At 44.8% G+C, this 12,170-nt stretch overlaps 1 protein-coding gene across 1 annotated transcript in view; it reads right to left on the bottom strand.

Annotated features, from left to right (window-relative positions):
* The window catches only part of LOC306943458 (contactin-associated protein-like 4), a 148,430-nt gene that overhangs the window by 46,086 nt on the left and 90,174 nt on the right, over nt 1-12,170 (bottom strand). The window contains exon 11 of the mRNA XM_079529820.1: nt 195-301. Coding sequence (XP_079385946.1) covers nt 195-301 — 107 coding nt within the window. The remainder of the gene's footprint in view (nt 1-194; nt 302-12,170) is intronic.

The raw sequence follows: 12,170 nt of genomic DNA, 5'->3' as shown, positions 1-12,170 counted from the left end.
TCTCTCTCTCTCTCTCTCTCTCCCTGTCTCACAGAGTTCACTGCATGAATCTGCACAAATACATGGTGATGAGGGTATGATGTTGGCCTGTCTGCCGTGTTTTTCTCTCTCTCTCTGCTTGTCCCTCCTGCACATATGTAGTAATATTGAGCTGTGTGCGTGCGTGCATTCATGTGCGTACGTGTGTGGCTTACAGCTGTGGCAGGTGGCGCCAGTGTAGCCACTGTTGGAACAGTTGCAGTGGAAAGTTCTCCACGACTGACTGCATCTTCCTCCATGTTCACATCGACTGGGAGTGCACCTGACAGAGAGAGAGAGAGAGAGAGAGGGGTGTATTTATGTCTGCAGACTTAACAACATTGCAGACATTGGTATGACTTAGTGTTTTTCTTTGCATTCTATTTACTTGACCGTTTACCCTCTTGTTGACCAGGGTTCATCCCGTGTGAAGCCCAGAGTTTCTGACCAGGAATTATGAATTGGAGGACTGCTGGTGTGGATTTCTCCTAATTATAGTATAATTCCCCGTTCCCACTTGGGGTGAACTTACCCTAATTGTTTGGCACACAGCCACAATTCATGCTCTGCATTTAATGTGCTCACTTTTCTTTTGGTGTGGAGGGAAACGAAAGTACCTGCAGTAAACAACTAGCCTCGTGTAGCCAGCCTTCAATCTGCCTTCGCGATGCATATTGCCCCAGGAAGATGAGTCTGGTGTCGCTCAATAGAGAGTATGCACATGCATGATTTTCCGGATGCATGATTTCCCTCATCAAGACTGAGTGTTGGAGTTTGGAAGCACTCGTTGGAAATCACTCTACCGTCCCGCGTACCACCTGTTTCTAAATGTCACATAATGCAGGAGGCAGCAAAATGTTGTGTTATTGAAAAAAAGCACTTACAAACTCTGACACAGGGCATTTCTTGACAGAAAGTAGCTCATAACATTTCTATGGTGGATTTTTATGAAACAAAAACTTTGCAGATAGAAAGAGGATAATTCAAGCTTTTTGTACAGCTGCAATGTTGGTGAGTTTAACATTGTTTAATGCAATCAGACAGGACGTTTCTGTTTGCATGAATGGGCTGTCAAGGCCAGAAAGCAGTAGTGTAGGTTCAGTCAGACAACTCAAGAAGGATGTAATATATATTTATTGAATATAGATGAGCAATGAAGTATATTTATTATGGTTTGGCGATGTATTGGACCTGCTTTTTAGGTACTCAGATCAAGCGCATCAGTCCCGGCCATAGGGACTCTGAATCCCCTGTACCTAAACAGCAGATCCAAAACGACAGGTGGTAGCTGGGGTGGAGGTGGGTGAGCAACAGGTTTGTATACATCGGCACGCTGATACAGCAGCAGCAAGCAAGCAAGCAGGCAGAGGAATGCAAACCTCCGGTTAAAGTAGCCGGTATGAAGATGGAGTGAGTGTGTGATTGGCTGAGTGAATCATGTGAATGAGAGCGTGATGCTGAGGCGGCCCAATTAACGTCCGGCAGCAACTGCACTGAGGTTCCCTGACTGAACTTGCTCTGCGCATGTCTACGACAGGCACAAATGCTCATACCAACCAGGGCCCAGTATGCAAATATAGGGCGGGCTTACCAGGCTATTACCAACCAGGGCCCAGTATGTGTCTGCCTCTGCCTCTCTGGTGACTCTAGAAGGTGTTCCATACAAAACATTTTTTTTGAGTGGTGTCTTGTCTGTTTGAATGTCTGTCTGTCTGTCTGTCTGTCTTAATGTATGTTTAGGTGACTGACAGGCAAAACCTGTCACTCAGTCCGTCACGTTATTATACATACGTCACGGAATTCCATATGTTGATCTGACCTCATCAAACCCTGTACACTCAAGACACAGCCCATATTTGGCCAGACCTCATCAAACCCTGTACACTCAAGACACTGCCCCTGCTGCCACCTTTAGATCTCCATATATGGAGCTGACCTGACATTCCATATGTTGATCTGACCACCCATGCCAAAGCACCAGAGCTCGCCCAGCAGTCTGCCGTCACCCAGGCGGATGCGTGCACGCGACCTCGCTTCTCGCGGTGTCTTACTGGTATACTGTGTATAACTTCTTACATTTCCCCTCAATTTCCATTCCTGTGACAGGTAATGGGAAGAGAGTTAAATTGATCGCCCCAATAAGCACTTCCAAATCATTCCGAAATGCATGGCCCCAAATAATGAATTGTAGTGTTTGTTGTTCAAATCAGTTGGATCAGAAGAAACATATTTGGAAATGGATGCAATCATAGGACAAACACCTGCACACAGTGCTTCTATGAATAACCAGTTAGTATGTACATGTATGTAAACTTGGCAAATATTGTCACGGTGTGAGTCAGGTTGAGTCACAGTGTGACCCAAATGCAAGATGAGAGGCAGAGGCAGGGAAAGTCAGGTTGCGTGTGACCAAAACAAGAGGAGCAGGCAACGTCTAAGTCCAGGTACAGGCAAAGTCAAAAACGCTAGAGGCAGTCAGAACATTAGGACAGTGGTTCCCAAACTTTTTCATGTCAAGGACCCCCAAATTTACAGTAATTAGCTCGTGGACCCCCATTTGAAGAGATATGCCAGGGACCCCCCCATAAGAGGAGATTTCTACGGCTGCCTGTAGCAGTGATTCTCAACCCGTTTAATTTCAAGAACCCCAGTTTGACATGAATTAGGCTACAGTCCCCCATTTAATGGCATTTCTATCTCTGGGACTGGGACCCACAGTTTATATTGTAAAATCAACGTTAATTTAACTCTGAGAGTTAGTTAAATGATAGTTTGATAGTAGTAAATGATAGTTCGGATCCAAACTATCATTTAGCTGGGGACCCCCTGGATCTCCCTCAAGGACCCCTGAGGGTCCCCAGCCCCCCTGTTAACTTTGACCAGACCATGCTTTTAGAAACTCACATTTAGTTACCCGCACTTGTTTCTTCCACCTCAGGAACATTGCTAAACTCAGGTCATTTGTCTCCTTTCCCGAAGTAGAGATGATTATCCATGCCTTTGTATCCTCATGCTAGGACTACTGCAATTCACTTTTCACCTGTCTTAACAAAACCACCATGGACCGCCTCCAGCTAATACAAAATGCCGCAGCTAGACTGCTCACCAGGTCTAACAGAAGGTGCCACATCACACTTTGCACTGGCTCCCTGTAAGTTTCAGAGTTCATTTCAAAGTCCTGGTGCTCACCTATAGAGCTCTACATGGTCAGGCCCCAAAATATCTCACTGACCTTGTCTCCAGTGTTGCCATATTGGGCGGTTTTCCGCACAATTGGGCTAGTTTAAAACTCTTTGTGCGGAAAAAATAGCCTTGGGCGTGCACATCAAATTTGGGCTGGTTTTTAACATGTCGGCGGGTTATTTTGTCTGGGGCGGGTGCGCAATATATTAAGCCTGGTATGAGTGGTTTCCTTCAATGCTGGGACCGAGGCTAGGTTTCTATCTACTGCACAGAGCTCGAATCCTGTCTAAATAAAACCCGCCTACCGTATCACACACACCAACCATGCACTGTTTCTGTATCCGCTCAAGAAACCGGGGCCCCGGTTTCTTGAGCGGATACAGAAACAGCCCCGGAAACAGCCCCGGTTTATTTCACCCAATAACAACTCTGGCATAGTAGGATGGGCGGGGGGTGGCCTCTCCCGTCCAATTACGGGTGCGCCCGGCGTGGCCGTATTGGGAGGAGTCACCTATTTCCTTATCAATAATATCAACGCGGGAGGTATAGTCAGGAGGAGGAGGACAGCAGGTGTTGTTTTTGCTCGTTTTAATTTCAACGTTGTACCTACCTTTACAGTATAAGCTGAGTACTGTATATAACGTGTCAAAGTAGCAATGCCGAAGTGGGGAAAGTACAAAAAGTTGTACAGGAAGGAATGGGAGTCGGACCCAGAGCTAAAGACGTGGATTGCCCCTGTCAAGGATGATCCCGCCAAAGCACGATGTAAATATTGCAATGCCATTATAAGAGCGCATTATAATGACCTGAAAGAGCATGGCCAGACAAAGAAGCACCAGGCCCGGTGTGCACCCAGTGTCCTATCATACACTGTACCAGTCAATGCTGGTCCATCAGGCACCATCAAAGATGACCAGAAACGGCGTGAGCTTAGGATTGCGACATACGTTGCATGCCACACATCCATTAATGCTGTGGACGACCTGTCAGATATCTGGCATGATGAAACGGGAGAATTCAAAATGCACAGAACCAAGTGCACAGCAGTAATTAGGTCTGTCCTGGCACCACACTTCAGAGAAGAGTTGATTGCTGACATTGGTGAGTCCCCATACTCTCTCTATCTGGATGAAACTACAGACGTATCCGTGACGAAACTCCTGTGTATATGTGTCAAGTACAGGTCGCTGACACAGGCCAAATTCATCAGCACATACCTGGGACTTGTTGAAATTATCGACGCTAATGCGGTAGGAATATCAGATGCAGTCATCAAGTTTCTGATAGAATCTGGCCTTGACATAAAAAACATGGTCGGGATTGCTACTGATGGAGCAAGTGTCATGGTCGGAAAAAATCACTCTGTGTTCACTTTACTGAAACAAAAGCAGCCCAGTCTGCAGCTGATTCGCTGCATATGCCACTCATTGGACATAGTTGCAAACAAAGCCATGCAACTTCTTCCAAGCAACCTTGACTATATGATAAAAGAGACCTATAACTGGTTTGCACACTCATCGAAGCGCCAGTGTGATTACAGAAACGTGTACGAGACACTGTATGACGGAGAGACTCCACTGAAATTTATTTCACCCAGCAAGACACGTTGGTTAGTTGTTTCAGATTGCATTGACCGCATCGTAGCGCAAGAAGATGCACTGAAGCTGCACTTCAGCCTGGTATCCACCGCTGAACACTGCTATACAGCCAGGCTGTTGAATGAAATGTACAGTGACCCCAAAAACATTCTGTACATGCACTTTCTCCGCCCTGTGTTGGTAGAAATAAGAACGGTGAATAACATCTTCCAGTTGGAAACAGGAGACTCACTGGGTGTGTTTAGGGATCTTGACAGGCTGTATATGTCTACACTGAGGAGAGTGGTAAAGCCCAGTGCGTTACGCATGAATGAAAAGCGTCTCCTGGAACTCGACCTGCAATCATCCGCCCTCTACCTCTCACCCCAGGATGCAGACATGGGTACAACATTCACACAGATGATGGAAAGAAGCAAACTGCCCGGTAATGTGAAGGACATAATCCTCTCGCGGTGTTTTGATTTCCTAAAGGAACTCCTGGTACAGTATCAAATGCGCCTGCCAGGATCAATGGAAATGCTGCGTAAACTGGAGTTGTTTTGCCCCAAAACCGTGATGTCCACACTAGACAGACCCAGAGTTAAAGACTTGCCCACAGAGTTCTTTTCATGTCATATCGACACATTAGAGCGCCAGTGGAGAAACGTGGCATCAGCAGGTTTCTCAAGTGATCAATCCGTTGACAAGTTTTGGCTGGACATTGAAGCATTCAAAGATGCAGGAGGAAACCAGTGTTTCAAAGAAATGGCGCTGGGTGTCATCAAAATGCTGAGTCTGCCCATATCTAATGCTCATGTTGAGAGAGCATTTTCCCTGGTGGCACTGATAAAAGATGACACAAGAAATCGCATGGGACTAATACTCCTAAACAGCATCATGCTTGTGCGCACTGGACTGAGCAGGACTGGACTGACGTCCGGTAATTTCAAACCTCCCCGACGGCTGTTGGGGAGATTTGATTCATCCATGTACTAGTATTAGCCAGCTGACCTGGCTTGCAGTGACTGTAAATAGTTCTAAGTTTGTGTAATAGTTCTACGTTCCCCACGTTTGGGTGGTTTAAAACACAACAACAAAATAACAAAGGAAAAAAAAAAAGAAAACGGAAACAAAAAGAAATCTTCAACTTCAACGACATAATCGACATTGATTTGCATTCTGCATAAAGGTAAGATAATTTCGATGTAACTATACTGTGTGTGTGTGTGTGTGTGTGTGTGTGTGTGTGTTGACTCAGCGCTCGAGCCGCTGTGCCGAGAGAGAGAGCGAGAGCGAGAGAGCGAGAGAGAGCGAGAGAGCGCTCGAGCCGCTGTGCCGAGAGAGAGAGATATGTTTTATTGTAAATTTGTATCTCACATTTCATTGTGGCTACACAACACCAGTGCATGTTGCTATTTTGGGTTGGCTGACTGACTGACTGACTGTTTTTTTCTGCACACTATGGTTAGTTTATCTATGTTATCTTTGGTTATTTGGTGGAGATATGACTAATGAAGCTTTGTATGCATACACACTATATGCACAGTGTTTTCTGTTGCATATGTAATGGTTTTGTGCCGTTAGATGGGGTAGGCCGATTTGGGCTGGTTTTTATTTAATTGGGCGGGTTTTAAGTTGTGCTTGGGCTGGAATCTGTCATTCAGATCTGGCAACCCTGCTTGTCTCACGTTATGTGCCAGAGAGGGCCTTAAGGTCGGCTGAACAGGGTCTGTTAACGGTCCCAAAGACAAATCTTAGGACAAAAGGTGATCAAGCCTTTCAGTTTGTAGCGCCCACTCTGTGGAATGCTTTTCCACAGGTCTTAAGATCCACAGCCTCTGTGGACATCTTCTAGTTCACTAACAAATTACAAAATAAAAGTACACAAGACAAGTGTAAAGTAAAACTCACTGCAAACTAAGAAACAAGGGAAGCAACAATACAACAGAATCAAAGGAACAACTGAAAAGTAAAACATTAACTACAGTATGACTAGAAAACACAGCAGGGAGACGGAAAAAGTCACAGATCGTGACAAATATTTGTTTCTATTTTTTCTCCTTTTCTTTTTTAAAAATTCCTTCTTTTTTGGGGGCCGCGATTGTCATACCCGGATTTAACATCACAATGCTATGAATTGTAGGCTAATGCCTCAAGCTTTGTCTGCAGTAATGCATATTTATAGAAGTCTAAGAGAGAGATCTCATGCCAATGTTATGTGGGATAGCTCTGAGCCCCGACTTATCTGAAACGTTATTGTCGGCATTGTAGGTATGTGTGCACTCACACAGAGACTTAGAGATTGGGCCAAAGACAGAGTAGAGTTTAAGAGAGGACAGAAAAGAAGATAATTTAGAAAAAATTATTTAATAAGAAGTTAGGCTACTTCAAAATGTTTGTGAAACACAGGATCTTCAAACAAAAGACGAGTGTGTGTGTGTGTGTGTGTGTGTGTGTGTGTGTGTGTGTGTGTGTGTGTGTGTGTGTGTGTGTGTGTGTGTGCGTGCGTGCGTGCGTGCGTGCGTGCGTGCGTGCGTGCGTGCGTGAACTATAAAATGGTAAATGGTGCATTTATATAGCGCCTTTATCCAAGGCGCTTTACAGAGCTTGTGCATTACATTCATCCATTCACACACACATTCACACACACCGCCGGAGGAAACAATGCAAGGCACCAAGCGCACATCGGGAGCAATTATATCCATGCTAGATGTACGGAACAAACTTTCTCCAAGGACAGAGCAACTCAGCAAGCTACACAGTGATACACACAGTGAAAGCACTTCACAGTGTGCATTACACTCACTTTAATTTGATGTTTGTTGTTCATTACACAAGTGATGTGCCTTGTTCTCTCGCATTAAGAGGACAACCATCCTGGAAGCTGAACATTGTGGTAGATTGTGCACTAGTACTACGTGTGGGAGGAACTTGAAACAAAGAGGATTTTACTCGTACTGTCAAGAGGATAGAACATTGCTACCTCAGAGAGAGAGAGAGAGAGAGAGAGAGAGGGAGAGAGAGAGAGAGAGAGAGAGGTGTCTATTCTTATCCATAGAATTTGCTTTGCACATGTAGCAGGAACGTTTGCACCTCCAGAAGAGTGACATGTCACACGCACGCACTGATGCACACACGCATTCACGCATTCATGCATGCACACCGTCAGCAATGCTTTGAAACCACTCTCATTGGCTCTCCCTCAGAAAAGGTATCACAACAGCTTCACAGCTGATTTCTGTTTTCATGGCTTAATTGAAATGAAATATTTAGTCATGCCTCATTACCATATGTACATGTATTCACTCTGTGTCTGTCTGCATAATCAGAGATGTTCTCCTCAATCTACTGTACGTGTTATGGCTCACCAGAAGGACTGGCTTTTATCAAAGTGATCCCAGATTGGTCAGCCTCTGAGATGAAATCCAATTATATTGAAAGAACAATCTGTCTAGCTGACTCTGAATCTCTCTCTCTCTGTATGTGCTGCCTCTCTATCTGAATCTCTCTCTCTCTCTCTCTGTATGTACTGCCTCTCTATCTGAATCTCTCTCTCTCTCTCTCTCTCTCTCTCTCTCTGTATGTGTTGCCTCTCTATCTGCATCTCTCTCTCTCTCTCTCTCTCTCTGTATGTGCTGCCTCTCTATCTGAATCTCTCTCTCTCTCTCTGTATGTGCTGCCTCTCTATCTGAATCTCTCTCTCTCTCTCTCTCTCTCTCTCTCTCTCTGTATGTGCTTCCTCTCTATCTGAATCGCTCTCTCTCTCTCTAAAAACTTATTTTTGTTTGGCTTCCTTCAGACAATGCAGCAGCAAAAATATAATACGACATCAAAACAGCAAAACACAGCAAACAAAATAGAATATAGAGTGCAAAAAAGAGCAAACAAGAGTAGAAAAAGAGTATCATATGTACATGTGCATGTTTTCCATGTAGTAGGAACATTATTATTATTCTAGTATTATTCTATTATTATTATTATTATTTTTTAACTTCACAGTAGACTATGTTCAATAAATATACAACAAAATAGTTTTAGAGAGGTGCAATTCGAGCTTAATAGTGCGGGGCGAGGGCAAAGGGCAAAGGGCAAAGGTGCGGGGCAAAGTTGCGGGGGGGGGGCGGGGGGGGTGCTAGCGTTTTCCTTTTCCCTGATACGCTTTGGTTCTTATCAGTTCGTTCATGTATCTGATTGTTCGGGGAAAGAAGCTTTTTTGCAGTCTATTTCCAGTGGCTTTGAGACTGCGAAACCGCTTCCCATGTGGTAGCATCTCAAACAGACTGCGGTTGGGATGACTTGGGTCTTTCATTATTCCTCGAGCTTTGCTGACACAGCGTTCATCGTGCAGGGCTTGGATAGGGGGGAGAGCACATCTGCTGATGCGTTCGGCTGTCCGCACAACCCTTTGCAATGCTTTGCGGTTTAGGTCAGTGCAGTTGCCATACCAGGCCGTGAAGCAACCAGTCAGGATGCTCTCTGTGGTGCCTCTGTAGAAAGCTCTTAGAACTTTTGGACCCATTCCAGCTTTCTTCAGTTTTCTGAGAAAGAAGAGGCGTTGTTGTGCTTTCTTCACCACCCGCTCTGTCTGCACTGCCCAGGTGAGGTCCTGTATGTGCTGCCTCTCTATCTGAATCTCTCTCTCTCTCTCTCTCTCTGTATGTGCTGCCTCTCTATCTGAATCTATCTCTCTCTCTGTATGTGCTGCCTCTCTATCTGAATCTATCTCTCTCTCTGTATGTGCTGCCTCTCTATCTGAATCTCTCTCTCTCTCTGTATGTGCTGCCTCTCTATCTGAATCTATCTCTCTCTGTATGTGCTGCCTCTCTATCTGAATCTCTCTCTCTCTCTCTCTGTATGTGCTGCCTCTCTATCTGAATCTCTCTCTCTCTCTGTATGTGCTGCCTCTCTATCTGAATCTCTCTCTCTCTCTGTATGTGCTGCCTCTCTATCTGAATCTCTCTCTCTCTCTGTATGTGCTGCCTCTCTATCTGAATCTCTCTCTCTCTCTGTATGTGATGCCTCTCTATCTGAATCTCTCTCTCTCTCTCTCTCTCTGTATGTGCTGCCTCTCTATCTGAATCTCTCTCTCTCTCTCTGTATGTGCTGCCTCTCTATCTGAATCTCTCTCTCTCTCTCTCTCTCTGTATGTGCTGCCTCTCTATCTGAATCTCTCTCTCTCTCTCTCTGTATGTGCTGCCTCTTTATCTGAATCTCTCTCTCTCTGTATGTGCTGCCTCTCTATCTGTGTATAGCTCTCTGCCTCATATATGCCACGCTGGGCAAGACCTACACTGTAGACGCTATCATTTATTTTGGGCGGAAGTTGCAGGATTTTGGCAGAAGTACCGCTCAAGGAAATGACAAATCAGTTTACATTCTCCGTGAATGAAACAAGTGTTGTGATTGGTCGGAAAAATATCGTATCCGCGGGAAATACATTTGGCTGGGACCGAGGCTACATATATGCTGTCTCTCTCTGTGCCTATTATAGATAATGCAGTCAATCAACAGTGAAGATAATGCGCAATATATTATCCATCAACAGTGAAACATTTATTTCAGTTAACCTAAGCAGGCATCTGTTGTGGCAGTTTAGTGTACATCCCAGTGGTCCATGTGTGAATGTACCATGAGTACAGTTTAGTGTACATCCCAGTGGTCCATGTGTGAATGTACCATGAGTACAGTTTAGTGTACATCCCAGTGGTGAATGTACCATGAGTTTAGTGTACATCCCAGTGGTCCATGTGTGAATGTACCATGAGTAGTTTAGTGTACATCCCAGTGGTCCATGTGTGAATGTACCATGAGTACAGTTTAGTGTACATCCCAGTGGTCCATGTGTGAATGTACCATGAGTACAGTTTAGTGTACATCCCAGTGGTGAATGTACCATGAGTTTAGTGTACATCCCAGTGGTCCATGTGCGAATGTACCACGAGTAAATTAGGAGTCATTAATCCAAGAACGGAGCAGAACATATGTGACTAAATTTGACTGAGGGACTGCCATTGGATTATTTTGAATTTTCGTTTTATCATGCCATGTGAAAGCAGGGAATCATAGCTTCAAATTGACATATTGGTTGTTCAGTTTGACCCTCCAGTTTTGGAGATATTGCTTATAGAGTAATGTCTTGCAGAAAACAGTGAGTTGAGAAAACAGGCTTGAAAGGTTCACTTCTGTACACCTAGCTACATGTTTAAGCATTTATTTCATATTTACATGTTGATTTCAGCTCTGACACATGCTCTAGTATGTGAAGAGTCTGCCTGTGCTATTAACTAAAAAAAAAAAAAAAAGTTTTCTCCTCTGGTGAAAAGCTGGAGTTTGCGCGATGGCAGTCTCTCAGTCTCTCAGTCAAATCTGGTCACATATGGGGGCTTGGTTAAGGAGCCTGATGCTGTACTGGCTCAGTCTTGTGCCGAGGGACGATGAGTCTGTGGATGAATGTGCTCCTCATGCCCGCTAGCTCATCATAGACGGGATGGGAGAGGTTCATCAGGATAGCTTCCAATTTCCTCCTCATCCTCCTCTACACCAGTGGTTCACAAACTTTTTCATGTCGTCAAGGACCCCCAAATTGACACTAATGAGCCCGCGGACCCCCCCATTTGAAAACATATGCCTGGGACCCCCATAAGAGAAGATTTTTACACTCTAGCAATGATTCTCAACCCGTTTAATTTCAAGGACCCCCAGTTTGACATGCATTACTCTACGGACCCCCCATTTAATGACATTTCTATCTCTGGGACCCTCAATTTATATTGTAAAATCAATGTTAATTTAACTCTGGTTCCATTTGTACACTCTCTGAGTTACAGACCCCATAAGGGTCCATTTGGTTCCAAACTATCATTTAGCTAGGGACCCCCTGGAACTCCCTCAAGGACCCCTGGGGGTCCCAGGACCCCACTTTGGGAACCACTGCTCTACACAACCAACTTCAGATTGTCCACTTTGTTAGTGTCCCTTGTATTGATGTTACTCTAGTATATACGCTCTCTCTGTCTTTCTGTGCGCCTCTTACAAACTCTGTGCCTCTTATAGTCTCTCTCTCTCTCTCTCTCTCTCTCTCTCTCTCTCTCTCTCTCTCTCTCTCTCACCGTTTCAGCACTTGGTATCTCACATACAACTGTGTGGTTGTTTCCCTTTCATGTTTATGAGCAGAGATGAAGAGCATGGCTCCACATCAAACCCTAAACTCCCATGCAGATCTTGTTGGATGTTTCTCATCTAGACAGCTGCCAGCCAGACAGTTTGAAGGCCATGTTCAAAAGGTTCCATCTCCCAGCTCAGCTAACACTATATCCTACTGAGGCTACAGACATTTCTAAATATAATAGGGAGTGTGCCTGTGGGCTGCGTGCCAGAGAGAGAGAGAGAGAG

The sequence above is a fragment of the Electrona antarctica genome (genome assembly GCF_951216825.1).
Source record: "Electrona antarctica genome assembly, chromosome: 19".
Taxonomy (NCBI): Eukaryota; Metazoa; Chordata; class Actinopteri; order Myctophiformes; family Myctophidae; genus Electrona; species Electrona antarctica.
The sequence above is the reverse complement of the archived record's forward strand: the minus strand, read 5'-3'. Positions and strand labels throughout refer to the sequence as shown.